A 14,404-nucleotide genomic window follows, 5' to 3' on the forward strand; every position below is an offset into this window, starting at 1 on the left:
GTTTGCTCAAGGGAAATTTGTCTTCAAAGACCGAAGTCAGCAAATTTTGCGGAGAAATTATCATCCAAGAGTATGTTGGCACTTTTTAAATCTCTATAAATGACTGGCTTGGAAGCCTCGTAATGTAGAAATGCAAGAACTTCTGCAATTTCTACCGCTATATTCAAACGCTTTTCCCAGAAAAGATCTTTATCTCGAATATGGCTAGAAAGCGTCTCATTTGGCATGAACTCGTACACTAATAAAGGGACTTCTTCTTCAAGATAATACCCTAATAGTTTAACAATATTTCTTTGGTTGATTTGTGTGAGCAAAAGCTTCTCAGTTAATAATTGCTGGTTTTTGACTCCATCAAACCGCTTTAAATTTTTTATGGCAACGACATTTTGGTCTGGCAATACTATTTTGTATCCCGTTCCACGGGTATGGAGGAAATTTCTGTCCATTATTTTCTCCTTTCACACCACCCGCCATCCACTTTGTCTTAAATTCCAACCACCTCCCTCCATTTTCCCATTTCTTCCTTTCGAGAGCATTCACAATGAAGTTTTCAAATAAAAATTAAATTTGAAAAAAAAAAAAGGGGATTTATTAAATTTAAAGAGCAATTTTTAAAAGAAACCAAATATCAAATTTTCTAAGTGTATTGAAGGTGTCAAAAAAGAGGAGAGCAAATCCAGAATCTTATTTCTCTTTTAACAAAACATGGTTCAGGGTCCGTATCTTTTGACAAACACTTATATGGGAGCACTATTTGCAGTCTTACCAAAACTATTTTTTAGTTAAATTGGTGGAGCAATTTGGTAATCTCTCATTTTTAACTTGAAAAAAATAGTGAGTAAGTACTATTCATTCACCAAATAAATAAAAAATGATTTCTTTCTCCCACTTTTACCCTTTTGGTCTCTCCCTCCTCCTTTAATAATTAGAAAAAGAATAAACAAATATTTGAAAAAGAATATTTAAATGGAATACTGAAAGTTGATTGTTAAAATAGTGAAGCTATTGAGGATGCTCTAAAATAGTGAAAAATGTACTTTTAATTATTTTGATGTGTAAAATTTAGTGAGGCTATAAATAGTGATACGAGCCAAAGACCAAGTTCCCGACAATTACCAATATCATGTGGGCTTGCTCTCAAAAACATGTTTTTTTATGTTTTTTTTTTTTTTTGTTCTCTGGTGGGACTTTGTGTATCAAAATTTGGTAACATAAAGCGTATTTCAGTAGGTTTGGATGTGGTTTTGTGTATCTCTTGTTGATTATTTTTTATGGAGATGCCTAAGTCTACATAAAGCTTAAAATTCTTTAAATTTTAAATTTTAAAAATTCTTTAAATTTAATTTTGAGAAAAACTTGGTCCCAAATAAAACAAAACATTCTTGAACTTTTTTGTGAAAGTACAAAACTTTACACATTCTTCCACTTAGTGATGTGGAGACTAGAAAAATTTATTTGACATGCTTGTAATTACAACGGGTGGAAATATACAAGAGATTCCCATGGACCCAAGTGGCTTTGCCTGGGGGCATCACATGCTTATTCCCAAACCATCTTTAGAGAAGACAAAATAAATAAAAAAAATCCAAGGATAACACGTTTTAATTTGGAAAAGAAGAAATAAATAAATAAATAAAGAGATAGAAAGTTAAGTAAAAGATAATTTTAAAAATTAAAACATTCAAGTAAGACAAGAAAGATGTTAAACAATAACCCTAGACCCTAAACAATAAGATGTTACTGTTCACACGTCATAATTTATTTTTATTTCTTTTTTTTTTTCTCTCCAAAATATTTTTTAATTGGTGACATGTTAATATCTAACACGTTACTAAAAAAAAAAAAAGTAGTGACGTGTTAGGAATTAACATATCACCAATTGGTGACGTTTTAAAACAATCCTACACTGTAGACACGTCACTAAATTCCTAGTTTTTTCTAGTGTAACTTTCATGTGTGTTGATAAGGATAACGACAAAGTTTTTCTCTATAAAGCGGATTGAAGAAATTCTTTCCAAGTTAATATATTAGTGGCATTTGTTTTTAAGTAATTCTCACCTGTATGTATTAATAATAATTTATATGAGAATTAGATGCTCGGTTAATATTATAAAAAATATAAGTGATAATTATATGTTCTAGGACATGTGTCAGAATAAAAAATTGAATGGAATAAAATTCTTCCAATTTAATTAAGAGGAAAACCATCTTAAAAGAAGTTCTAAAAACCCTACTTTCATTCTATCCTCATCGGCTCTTAAATTTTTATTTTTATTTTTAAACAAGTCCGATGAAATGGGGTGTAATAAAGGTGTAGTTTTTAGCATTTCTCAATAATAAATAGTAAGTAAAATCTACAATAAATAACCAAAATTAAAAATACAAGTAATATTCCAAATCCCATTACATTTAAATCATGTCTAACTCATACACGCAAGCGTCTCGTTCTTTCAGCATTCAAACAAAATTACAAAAGTGTACGCAATCCAATATAAATATCTCTCATCTTCAAAATAATTATCATACTAACCCTTATGTAAGATGACCATCTTGAATAAAAGTCCACCAAAACTTTTGAAACAAATAAACTTATTTCATAGATTTTTAATTCTTATTGTTTGCTTCTTAAAATAAGACGATTGCAAAACTGAGTTGAAAATTTTCATTTTAGCACACTTGGGTGTTTTCATCGTGCCAAAAGTTTAAAATGTTTTTACTAATATTTTCTATGCCAAATTGCCAATCACAAAGTGGGGGACTGACTCATTTTCAGCTGGTGCAAAGAAAAGTGAGGACCCTGTATCAAATTCTTGGAGAGAACTTGTTGATAATCCAAAGCAATGGTGTTTGCATATAGGTGAAGCCAAGATACCCTGATTTTACAAGCAAGGTTGGTGGTCAAGCACTCTGGCTTGACAGAGCACCAGAATGAGTTTTGTCAGAACTTGAAGGATTAAAGTTTGACGTAGTAAAGTAGAATAAAAAGTAAATGGATGATGTTGATTTTAATGGGGATTTCGAAAATTGAAAGATGGATAAGAGATATTGATGATGATAACCGGAGAGGGAGTCAAAACCTACAGAAAAATGGGTGGCATGGCATGGGCTACTACAATCTGCCAAGTTAACACAGTAACATATCATGTAATATAGAACATTTCTTGATTTTTTTTTTCTTCTTTTAACAAAAGCTGATCTAAAGATGGATTGACAATACCATGTCAGCATAGTGACATAGTGATATGGTATATAACACTATTCTTTCTGATAATGCCAACATTGCCAAGTCATCAAGATATTCAATTACATTTTCATTTTACCCTTTGCATGTAGGAGAACAAAAATATCATTTCCTTGTCTTTTTGCCAAAATTTATACATAACATCCCAGTCTCATATTAAGAAAATAAGAAAAAGGCGCACATAAATTGGGTGGCTTATAAAGATAGTCATGAGTGTTAAATCCCACATTGCCTAGTTACTATGTGAAACTGAGCTTTATAATAAATCTAGAAAAGCTTCAAATTGACTAGTCCTTTTGGTATGATAGTGCAGCTATAATTAGCATTGCTATTGCTGTTGCTGTTTTTGCAATATATGCCAACATCCATTTGTCTATACTACACATTGCAGACTACTATGGAAGTGAGCAAAGGATCAGAAGCACCAGTAATAACAGCACCCTCGTTTCTAACATCCAGCAGATAATCCAAAGTTTTCTCCGTAATAATCTCACCAGGGACCAGAACTGGTATTCCTGGTGGATATGGACATATAAGCTCCCCACAAACTTCCCCAAGGCACTCTGCTATACTCACCTTCTTTTTACTTGTAAAGAAGGCATCCCTGGGAATCATGCTCATTTTGATGTCTGCAAAGGGTGTAAAGCCACGATGCTGCAATCTCCCTTTACCTCCATGGATTGGTGCATGAGTTCCTGTTAGATGTTTGATTCCTGATACAAGCCTCTGAATATGATCTCTACTAGTTCCAAGGTTAATTGCGTAAGTAATGGATTGAGTCCCAACAAGTTCACAAATGATCCCATGATCTCTACATAATATCTCATCTGCTTCATAACCAGACAAACCAAGCTGCCAAAAACCAATAGTAAGTCGCAAAGGATCAATGGCAGGAAAGTGAGAAAAGCTTGCAAGGTCAAACACTGAAATGCCTGGTATTTCTTTGATCAAATGTTTTGCTTCAAAGGCCAATTGCATTGCTTTGTTGAATATGGTGTCTGGGTTTTCACTTAATTGAGCTCTAGCAGCATCTAATGATGCTAAAAGCAAATAACTAGGGCTAGTGCTTTGAAGAGTTTGGAGACATCTACCGATTCTTTCGCTGTCTACAATATTCCCCAACATGTGTAACATCGATGACTGCGTAAGAGAGCATAGAACTTTATGAGTGGACTGTACAGCAAGATCAGCTCCTTGCTGGAGGGCTGAATTAGGCAGCTGGGGATGAAATCCTAGATGTGCCCCATGAGCCTCATCAACAATCAAAGGAATTCCATGAGAATGACAGAGCCTGGAAATCTCGGCCAAGTTGCTGCATATACCGTGATAAGTAGGGGAAGTGATAAAAACCGCAGCTGCTTTTTGACCTTCCATCTCTAATTCCTTGATTGCTTGCTCTACCTGTAAAAACGGCCATCTTGATTCATTATGTATAGTTTTGAGTAGAAAAAAAGGCTGTTAAACTGTTAAAATGAAAGAGACAAAGAAAAGGTCACCATGATGATCTTTTTTTGTCTCTTTAAATTAAACTTTTCAGAATTACATCATCTTGATCAGTTTTTAACTATTTATCCAAAGGTTACATTGGAATACATGTTTCTTATCAGCAATAAACTTCCTTTAAGGGTGAAAAGACAATACATGTTAACAATGGTTTGGACGTGAACACAAGAATTTCAAACTTGCCTGCGATGAAGTTGCGCCACCAGCAATGTCCCAGTCAAAATCATACTGGGGAATGATGTACTTAGGTTGTGCACCTGATAATACCATGGCTGATATAGCTGATATATGGGAATTACGAGGAAGAACTAGAAATTCTCCAGGGGAACAAGTTGCCATTATTGCTGCTTGGATTCCACAAGTGGAACCTCCAACAAGAAACCATGTCTCTGATGATCCAAAGAGTTTGGCTGCTTGTCTTTGTGCATCTAAAATAGGCCCCTCTGGAGAAAAGAGGTTGTCAAGCTCTGGAAGCTCAGGCAAATCATGAACAAATGGTCTTAAACCAATTAGCTGAGTTAATGAAGACGGAGCAGCGCGTCCTCTGTTATGCCCAGGGAAGTGAAAACTGGCAACGCTTTGTTCGGCAGAAGCTTTCAATGCACTAACCAAAGGAGGTGGGCTATCTTGCTGGGCTATTGGAGAATGGGAAATTAGAAGATCATCCTTTGTGACGAACTTGTTGTGAACTACAAAAGTGCCGTTGTCCTGCTTATTCCCCAGCTTTATAATGCTTCTTTCCTGCATGACATTATCAAGAAGTAAGAGATTTAGGCATTATGATACATAAACAGTAAGCAGTGAAGCAACTTTTAAACCCATTAGATTGCAATGTATTCTTTTATCGGTTCACTTTTAATGAAACTCCTCAAGTTTTGATAGCTTTTCAAACCTCAAATATAACAGAACCATCATTCCTGAACCTGTTGATCCTTCAAACAGAAGAATTGAATTGTAAGACAATTTTTTTCTCTCTCTTCATTTTTCTTCCCCCTTTTCCCTCTGTCATAACGATTAAGGAATTTATAGATTTTACAACATAAAATGCTGATTTTGCCTCAAGCCTACATCAACTATACAATTTCTGTAAAAAGTAAAATATAACCCGGATGTGTATGACTTAGAAAGAAGTCCTCTTGTAATTTCACAAGTTTTGTACCCCTAGAATTTCTCTAAAACTTATTCTTAGATATTGCTTTCAAAAGCATCCCATTATAATGCTAGACAGATATTACATGTTAATTTAAACCTTCAATTTGATCTACACAAATTTTTGATGGTTACAATTGAGGATGGATAAATGAGCTATAAAATATTTGACGCTCACCCATTGGGATATCAACCATAACTTATGATATAAAGCTATTCAGGGCCTCTTTTCTTGTACCATGCAAATTGAATGACCCATTTTCATTTTACATGTGCTGAAGGTACAAATCCGTCATCTTGAATGTAACATCCAAAAAAGTTGGAGCCATTATCATAAATTGTGATGCAAGATCAATAGATGGTTGCCATCCTCTTGAATGCTTCCATCTTAAGAATAGCAGAAGAAATGAAAGCAACATAGAGAAATTGAAAAATGAGTATAAAGCAATTAAAACAAACACAAACGAACAAGACAGCGAATAGAAGAACGGAATTCATATCATTTCAGAACATTAAAATCAAAAAATAGAAGGAAGTGGACATTAAAAGGACATTAAACAATAAGCAGAAAGTTTAGTTAGAATTACCTTTCTTTTATCATTACTTGTATAGGGAAAAGGAAAAAGGGTATTAAAAAGTAAACCTTTCTTTCCACCGTTTTCTCAGCAACCAAACATGCATTACTATGAAAGCAATTGTCTTTGAAAGTTGAAAGGGAAAGTAACCAACCCACCACCGAATGACAAAATCTTGATCTTCTAAAAGTTGCCAAACTCCAGTTATTGGAAAAACCCAAGTGAAAACTCTGCACCAAACACGCAAAGGAAGAAAAATATGAACAAGAGACTCAATGTCGTAATGCCATAATAGAGAGAGAGAGAGAGAGAGAGAGAGAGAGAAAGAGAGAATTACAAGGTCCAACGAGGTTGAGAAGCACGAAAGCATTATATTTTAAGTAATCGTCAGTGACTACTCAGTATTCGAATTGAGCTCCAAACCAGAGAGAGGGAAAGAGCGCGAGCGAGCGAGAGAGAGAGAGAGAGGGAAATTATCTGTGAGAAGGTTTGGGTCAAATGGCGTGTGAGAAATATGAAAAAAAGAATATATATATATATAAAATTTAAAAAATAATATTGCATGAATAATTGCAAACTGTTAAATGTATTATTGAGATGCTTAAAAAAAAAAACTCCATTTATAATATGAAGAAATCACGACAAAACATTATTTTCTATTCAAAAGCAGTTTTTTTTTTTTAAAAAAAAAACTATTTATCCATTTAGAATTAACATAGACCGTTCAATTCATACATAAGCACATTTTACATACTAAAACATTAATAAGTTGAAAAAATAATTGTTCAAGACTCAAGAGTAAATGCTAGAGCCATTTGTCTTCAGGGTTAGCTCAATCGGTTGGAGACCACGTCTCATAAAGCAGAAATCACTAGTTCAAATCCTCATTCCCCTTCTTGTGTGGACATGTCATAAAAAATGCTAGAGCCATTTTACTCTCACCTCCTTTACTCCATGTTAAAAAATAATAATAATAAAAATAAAAAATAAAAATTAGGACTAATAAGGCAATGCCATGTTACATTTTGAGGAACTGATTGTCACTGTCATGTTAGGGAACAAAGTAGGTGGAAGTAAAATGGGAGGAAGGCTAGCATTTTTCATTGCCAAATATAACTAAACCTCATAATATTCTATTCCGGGCAATGTCAATATGGGAAGTAAGTTTAGAAGCTTTCACTTAAGCGATTTTAGAAAGAGAAATGTTTATTTTTTATATTTTGCCTATTTCTTTTCATCTTTGTTCAATGGTGAACTTACAAAAGAAATAACAAATGATGCCTAGTCTCATCCGTTGGGATTAAGATATTTTAGAATTTATAAGATCTTCTACCATGTAAATTTCCTTCAATTCTAATTTCGATCTTAGCCCTCATGAAAATTTAAAGTAGTCAATTGAACTTAAGCTAGGAGATTATTTTCAAAATAAATGCTTATGATTTTTTACACAAGTATTTATTACTTTTAAAATAGGGAAAAATATATTTTACCTCCTCTTCCCCCCAAAAAGTATAAAGTAATATTATATACTAATTTTTCATCCCAATTTCATTCGGATGGAAATGATTTTCCTTTACCAAAAGTATAGTAATACTATCGAGTGTATCCATCCACTTTTTTTAGAGGAAAAAACTTTCCATCTTGATGAAAACGGGATGAAAAGTTGATACAAAGCATTAATCCCAAGTATCACTATTTTGGTATTTTAACCTCTAAAGTTTTAAACCTTACAAAGTGACAATTTAGTCTATTCTTTAAGTTTTTCCATATGTTTGGATGGAAATTAAGTCATGTGAACCCGTGAATATTTATATATATATATACAACACCCTTTTAAAAACCAAAACATGAATAAAATATTTGTTCAACAATCGAGGAAGATGACAATGGAAGAAGGTAATGATGATCAGCAACATCTGGTCTTTGCATACTACGTCAGTGGCCATGGATTCGTCCACGCCACTCGTGTCATCGAGGTTTGTTTCTTCTACTAGTACTATCTTTTCTTTTCTTTCAATTTTTTTAGCCATTCTTTTTTGACTCATTATTGAGCCATAAATAATCTTCCAAGTGTGTGCATGTTAATTACCTATTCTATATTTGGCAATTTACCAAGTCCTATTACTTGTAACTGAGGACGGAGGTAATTAGATGGGGGTAATGACACTTCCAGTTCATCTGATACTGGGATTTTGTAAGTTAAAAAAATGAAATTTTAAACAAAATTGTAGAAATTATATCATTTAAAAAAATGCAAAGTTAAATTGTAATGTTAAAGATCATTTTACCAAAAAGTGTGTTTTTAAAAAGTGCACGTTTTAAAATTACTATTTTTTTAAATCACATGTTTTAAAGCGGCAAATCTAAATAGACCCTTTAAACGACAACCCCTTTGCGAATAGAAAAGTGGACCTAAACCGAACAAGATCTTCTCAATTTTAAATAAAAATGACGATGAGTTATTTCATGATTAAGATTAAATTTTACAAATTTAATAGCATATGTTGCGACATAGTGAATATGTTGTCACATTATTTAAAATGGTTAAATATTCCAGACCCCCTTGGGGTTTACCAACTTTATTTTTTCTTCCCTGAGGTTTCATTTTTATCACAGGAGGTCCCTGTAATTTTGATAATAGACCAAGTTAGTCTTCCGTCAGTTGACTTAACGGAATTCTACGTAGACAAATCACATGTTGACACGTGACACCTAGACTATTAAGTCAACTGACGGAGGACTAACTTGGTCTATTATCAAAACCACATGGACCTCCTGTAATAAAAATAAAACTCCAAGAAAAAAAAAAAATTGAAAAACCCCAGAAAGGTCTGGAGTATTTAACCCTATTTAAAAATTATACATGACATAACATTATGCATATTATTAAATATGAGAAAATAGAATTTTGACCATAAAATAATTCATTTTCATTTCTTTCCTGCTGCAGGTAGAAAACAAGTGTCACTTTGATAACAACAAATCTTCAACGTGTGCGTTAATGTGAATAGTTTTGCGATAGTTATCTTGGATTGAAGCATTGGCAAATTCGAAAATTATGATATTTTTTAATTTTATTTGTTTATTCATCTTTTCAGTATCATTCACTGTAATGAGCTCCGCCCAGTCCGTTCCACAACCAGACTTCCGACGATCTGCACTGCGAGCCGTCCACCACCACACAGCACCAACACAAAACTGGCGCTGCCACCAGTTGTCCACGGCTCGCCTCCCGATCTCTGCCGAAGTCCAAATTCCTCCCGATCTCTGCCGAAGTTGTCCACGGCTTGCCTCCCAAATTTCAACACCCAGCCGCAGCACCGGTCTCTGCCTCACCGTTCACAGCCCCGCTCCATCCGGTTCATACACATCCGTTCACGCCAGATTTTCAAGGGTTATTTTGTGGAGAACAAGTGTTGTGTTTGGTTACAGGTTTTGATTTAACTTTATTTTGGTGTGCAGATATTCCTATTCTAGTTTAGGAATATGATATCTTGGTTTAGCTATTAGACCTAGATTTGTTTGGTTACAGGATTTAGTTAATACTTATTCTAGTTTTCTGTAATCTACGACTAGGCTATTCCTTCAAATAAAAAAAAAAAAAGTAAGGAGAGGAGTAGGACTGGGCAAAAACCCGCCCAACCCGCAGATCCAACCCGGCCCGGCCCGTGCGGGTTTAGTGTTTATTTTCGCGAGATCGGGTTGGAAATATCCAACCTGTGCAGGGTGGGACGGGTTTCGGGTTTACTAATATTTTCTATGCGAGTACCCGCCCTGACCCACACTTAAGGTTCTAAAACACAAAAAAAAAAACCCTAGACTTAAGAGACCGTCAGACCCATTTGATTTCGCCGCCCACAACCCAAGGCCGAGAAGGAAAGGAGATCACGGAAGATGATCGCGAGATTGACGATGCTATTATGCCCATTCCACCGCCTGAACTAGGGCGGAAGGAATAGCACAGCCTCTCTCCTGATCGTGATAGCACCAGAAAGAGGGAATCACGAGAGATTGGGCCATTCTCGGCTTTTTATTTTCGACTTCCTCTGTTCCTCTCTCCCAGCAAGCAAGACGAGATCACCGAAAAAATGACACAACGGCCGAGCACATAGAGTCGAGAAAGCGAGAGAGGGAAAGAAATTCTGACCTCGATATGTGGGTACGTGATGGAGAACGTAGACATGGTAGTGGCCTGGCAGGAGGAAAAGAAGAAAATGAAGGAGAAACCGTTTCTCTTCGATCTAAATCAGCCTGCGCCGCTTTTCTGAGCCGACGGAGACGAGGTTTCTGGTGAGTTCTTCACCCGGAGAAGATATTTCTCTTGTATTTTTGTTCATGTTTTGGCATCTTTTTCTTCTTTTTTAAGTTCCTCTTTTAGAATCGTAGTAAATCTGACCCGACCCACAAAACCCGCACCACAAATACCTGACCCGTGCGGATCTTGGTCATTGGGCTCGGGTGGCGGGTTGGAAAATCCCAAACCCGCCAGGTGCGGGGTAGGTGGGAAAAAACCCAATACCCACCCCGCCCCGACCCATGCCCAGCCCTAGAGAGGAGGAAACCGAGAAATATATATGAGTTGAAAAAAAAAATAAAAAAATAAAAGAGGCCATAGTTGCCAATTTTTCTTTCTCTTAGCACATAGTTGGCTTTCCCTTCTTTAAAAGAGGCCATAGTTGCCTATCTCTTTTTTCGCTTAGCTCATAGTTGGTTCTTTCTTCTTTAAAAATGCCAAAAGTTGTCGAAATTCACGTTCAAGAGCAGCCGATGTTTCAAATCCGGCGCCATCAACTCCACTCAAGTACCTCAGCCGCCACCAACTCCAATGAGTTTCCAATCACCATATCGGCCTTCGTTGCTGACTAAAAAACAAACTCAAGTTTCACAAGTTTACACCTTGAGTTTGAGGGGAATATTAGAGCATATCATGGAGTTTAAGAATAATAGTCACAGTATAAGATTATTACTAACTTACAGTTGAAAAATATTACTGAGTCACACTTGAAGAATATCACTGAGTTACATGTGAATAGTTAAAGATTATCACCTAACTAACCTAGTTAGACTAGAAGTCTATTTGTATTCAACATGATTCTCCTATTATATTGTAAATATTACTTCGAGAAGTAAGAGCTTAATGCAACCTTAAGGCTTGATCTTGTGAATGTAGGTCATAGACCGAACCACGTGTCACTATCTTATTATTTATGCTTTATTATTTCCGCATTATAAAATCTTATACGCCTCCAGATGTTACAAAAACAAAAACTATGATTTCATGTATTATACAGTTGTAAAAGAAATTCAAATTTTTAAATTACAAATAATAGGTGTATTCTGCTACTTTCACAAGAAAAAGGGTGTACTCTCAATCTTATTAAAAAAAAAAAAAATCTCATATCTTAGTTTACGGTGTTAGTATCCTTTCATATAAGGAAAATGTAGGCAAAACAGAATTATTTAATCATAATCTTTATCAAGTTTTAATGTGTAGGCAATTTGCATTATGTTCAGTGGTATGGAATTGTCTGAGTGTGTTCTTGCAATTGTAATAATGAGGCATTTTCTTGGTGGCAGGTTGTGTTGGACTGTGGGGCTGTTCAAGCACTTTGGAAAAGCACCAAGCTTTGAAAAATTGCCCTGATGTGCAAGAAATACAAACCATTTTGCTGGACCACCTACGTGGTGTTGATAAGGACTTGTCCGTGTCCAAGGAAAAGAGGGCATGACTCTTTTTCATTACGTAGCTCAGACGGGAAACGTCAAGTTTTTGAGCAAATTCTGGTTAGATTGCCCCATGTCTATAAAAGATGTAACAATTAGAGGAGACACTGCTCTTCATATTGCGTTGAATAACAACCAACTAGAAGCTTTTTGGTTTCTTGTGTCATTGGTTCTTATTTCCACGTTTGAAAATGCCTCATCGTGGCAAGAGAAATTGTTGAACAGGAAGGATGAGAATGGCAACACTGTATTGCACATTGCATCATCAAAAAATCTACACAAGGCAAGTTTTCTCTCCACTCATAGTTTTTCTAATAATGGAAATTGAGTTGACATCTTGGGTGTCTATATTGTTGCTCAAACAAATGATACCAAGGATTCAATTTCATTTAAGTTGTTGGTAGCAGTAATTTTTTTTTCTTTAATTCGTAACACTACCTTAATTTTTGTGCTTTTTTTTTTTTTTTTTTTTTGGAGGTTTTGAATGGTGTAGATTATTTTAAAGTGATTGGATCAACAATTATGCATTACTACATCATACACAGTTAACACAGACCGTGAGGTTCTTATTGGATGTTGGAGTTGATATAAACGTTATGAATTTACAAGGTTCAACAGCTTTGGACATCGTGCAAAGCCAAACGCAAAGTGCTTCTCGACTTACAGTTCGCTCTTGAAAATTTTACCTCAGCTATCTTGACCCTGGTTGGTTCCAGATATTTGCGCTTCGTCAAATAATGAATATGACAATTGAGATGCACAGTATGTTGTTGGTGGTTCTTGCGCTAATTATAACAAGCACCTATCAAGCGACGCTCAACCCTCCTGGAGGAGTTTGGCAAGATAACTCCAATAGCATTGTCTTCCCAAACATGCCAGGGAAAGTAGTCATGAATGAAACCTATTTTCTGCTACTCTATATTTTTAATTCTCTATGCTTTGATGCAACAGTTGTGGTAATAGTCATCCTCCTCCCTCCTGATCTAGGTAAGTATTTTTGCGTCGTACCAATGATGCTTCTCCTTGTATGCTATCACATTTCACTGGCAGTCGTAACTCCCAACAATTATTTGGCGAATTGCGTGGTGTTCTCAATCACCATTATGCTGGCTTCATTATCTTTGGTTAGTCCAACAGCTAAGCTTTGTCCTCCCTAGGTACGTTACATATCCAATGTCGAAAATTTTTGACTCGTTCAACCAACCATACGAGCACACGATAACGACTAACAAGTTCTTCCAAGTTGTCAACAAAAATGGTCGTTGACTAGATAACGAAGCCAGCATAATGGTGATCGAGAACACCACGACATTCGCCAGATAGTTGTTGGGAGTTACGATTGCCAATGAAATGTGATAGCATACAAGGAGAAGCATCATTGGTACGACGCAAAAATACTTACCCAGATCAAAAGGGAGGAGGATGACTATTACAACAACTGTTGCACCACGGCACACAATTAAAAACATAGAGTAGCAAAAAATAGGTTTCATTCATGACTACTTTCTCTGGCTTGTTTGGGACGACAATGCTATTGGAGTTATCTTGCCAAACTCCTCCGGGAGGCCTGAGCGTCGCTTGATAGGTGCTTGTTATAAATAGCGCAAGAACCACCAACATACTGTGCATCACAATTGTCATATTCATTCTTTGACGAAGTGCAAATATTTGGAACCAACCAGGGTCAAGATAGCTGAGGTAAAATTTCCAAGAGCAAACTGTAAGTCGAGAAGCACTTTGCGTTTGGCTTTGCGTGATGTCCAAAGCTGTTGAACCTTGTAAATTCATAACGTTTATATCAACTCCAACATCCAATAAGAAACTCACGGTCTGTGTATGATGTAGTAATGCATAATTGTTGATCCAATCACTTTAAAATAGTTTACACCATTAAAAACCTCCAACAAAAAAAAAAAAAAAAAAGTACAAAAATTAAGGTAGTGTTACGAATTAAAGAAAAAAAAAATACCGCTACCAACAACTTAAATGAAATTGAATCCTTGGTAGCATTTGTTCGAACAACAATATAGACACCCAGGATGTCAACTCAATTTTCATTATTAGAAAAACCATGAGTGGAGAGAAAACTTTCCTTGTGTAGATTTTTTGATGATGCAATGTGCAATACAGTGTTGTCATTCTCATCATTCCAGTTCAGCAATTTCTCTTGCCACGATAAGGCATTTTCAAACGTGGAATAAGAACCAATGAC

At 35.5% G+C, this 14,404-nt stretch overlaps 1 protein-coding gene and 1 long non-coding RNA gene across 3 annotated transcripts; one reads left to right on the plus strand and one right to left on the minus strand.

Moving 5' to 3' along the window:
- Window positions 1–3,364: 3,364 nt before the first annotated feature.
- On the minus strand, window positions 3,365–6,954 carry LOC132184271 (uncharacterized). Its single transcript, XM_059597836.1, has 4 exons — window positions 6,806–6,954; window positions 6,627–6,698; window positions 4,928–5,485; window positions 3,365–4,642 (listed from the first exon to the last, which is right to left on the minus strand). Exons 1-4 carry the CDS (start codon window positions 6,836–6,838, stop codon window positions 3,620–3,622), a joined length of 1,686 nt encoding a protein of 561 aa, XP_059453819.1. The 5' UTR covers window positions 6,839–6,954; the 3' UTR covers window positions 3,365–3,619.
- A 2,458-nt stretch (window positions 6,955–9,412) lies between these two features.
- On the plus strand, window positions 9,413–12,351 carry LOC132184539 (uncharacterized). Of its 2 annotated transcripts, XR_009440569.1 has the most exons (3): window positions 9,413–9,471; window positions 9,567–10,758; window positions 12,046–12,351. It is a non-coding gene; the product is annotated as an uncharacterized LOC132184539 (long non-coding RNA). The 2 variants fall into 2 exon arrangements; XR_009440568.1 differs by lacking the exon at window positions 9,413–9,471 and having other exon boundaries at window positions 9,486–10,758.
- The last annotated feature ends 2,053 nt before the right edge of the window (window positions 12,352–14,404 follow it).

Source organism: Corylus avellana, chromosome ca6 (genome assembly GCF_901000735.1).
Source record: "Corylus avellana chromosome ca6, CavTom2PMs-1.0".
Taxonomy (NCBI): domain Eukaryota; kingdom Viridiplantae; phylum Streptophyta; class Magnoliopsida; order Fagales; family Betulaceae; genus Corylus; species Corylus avellana.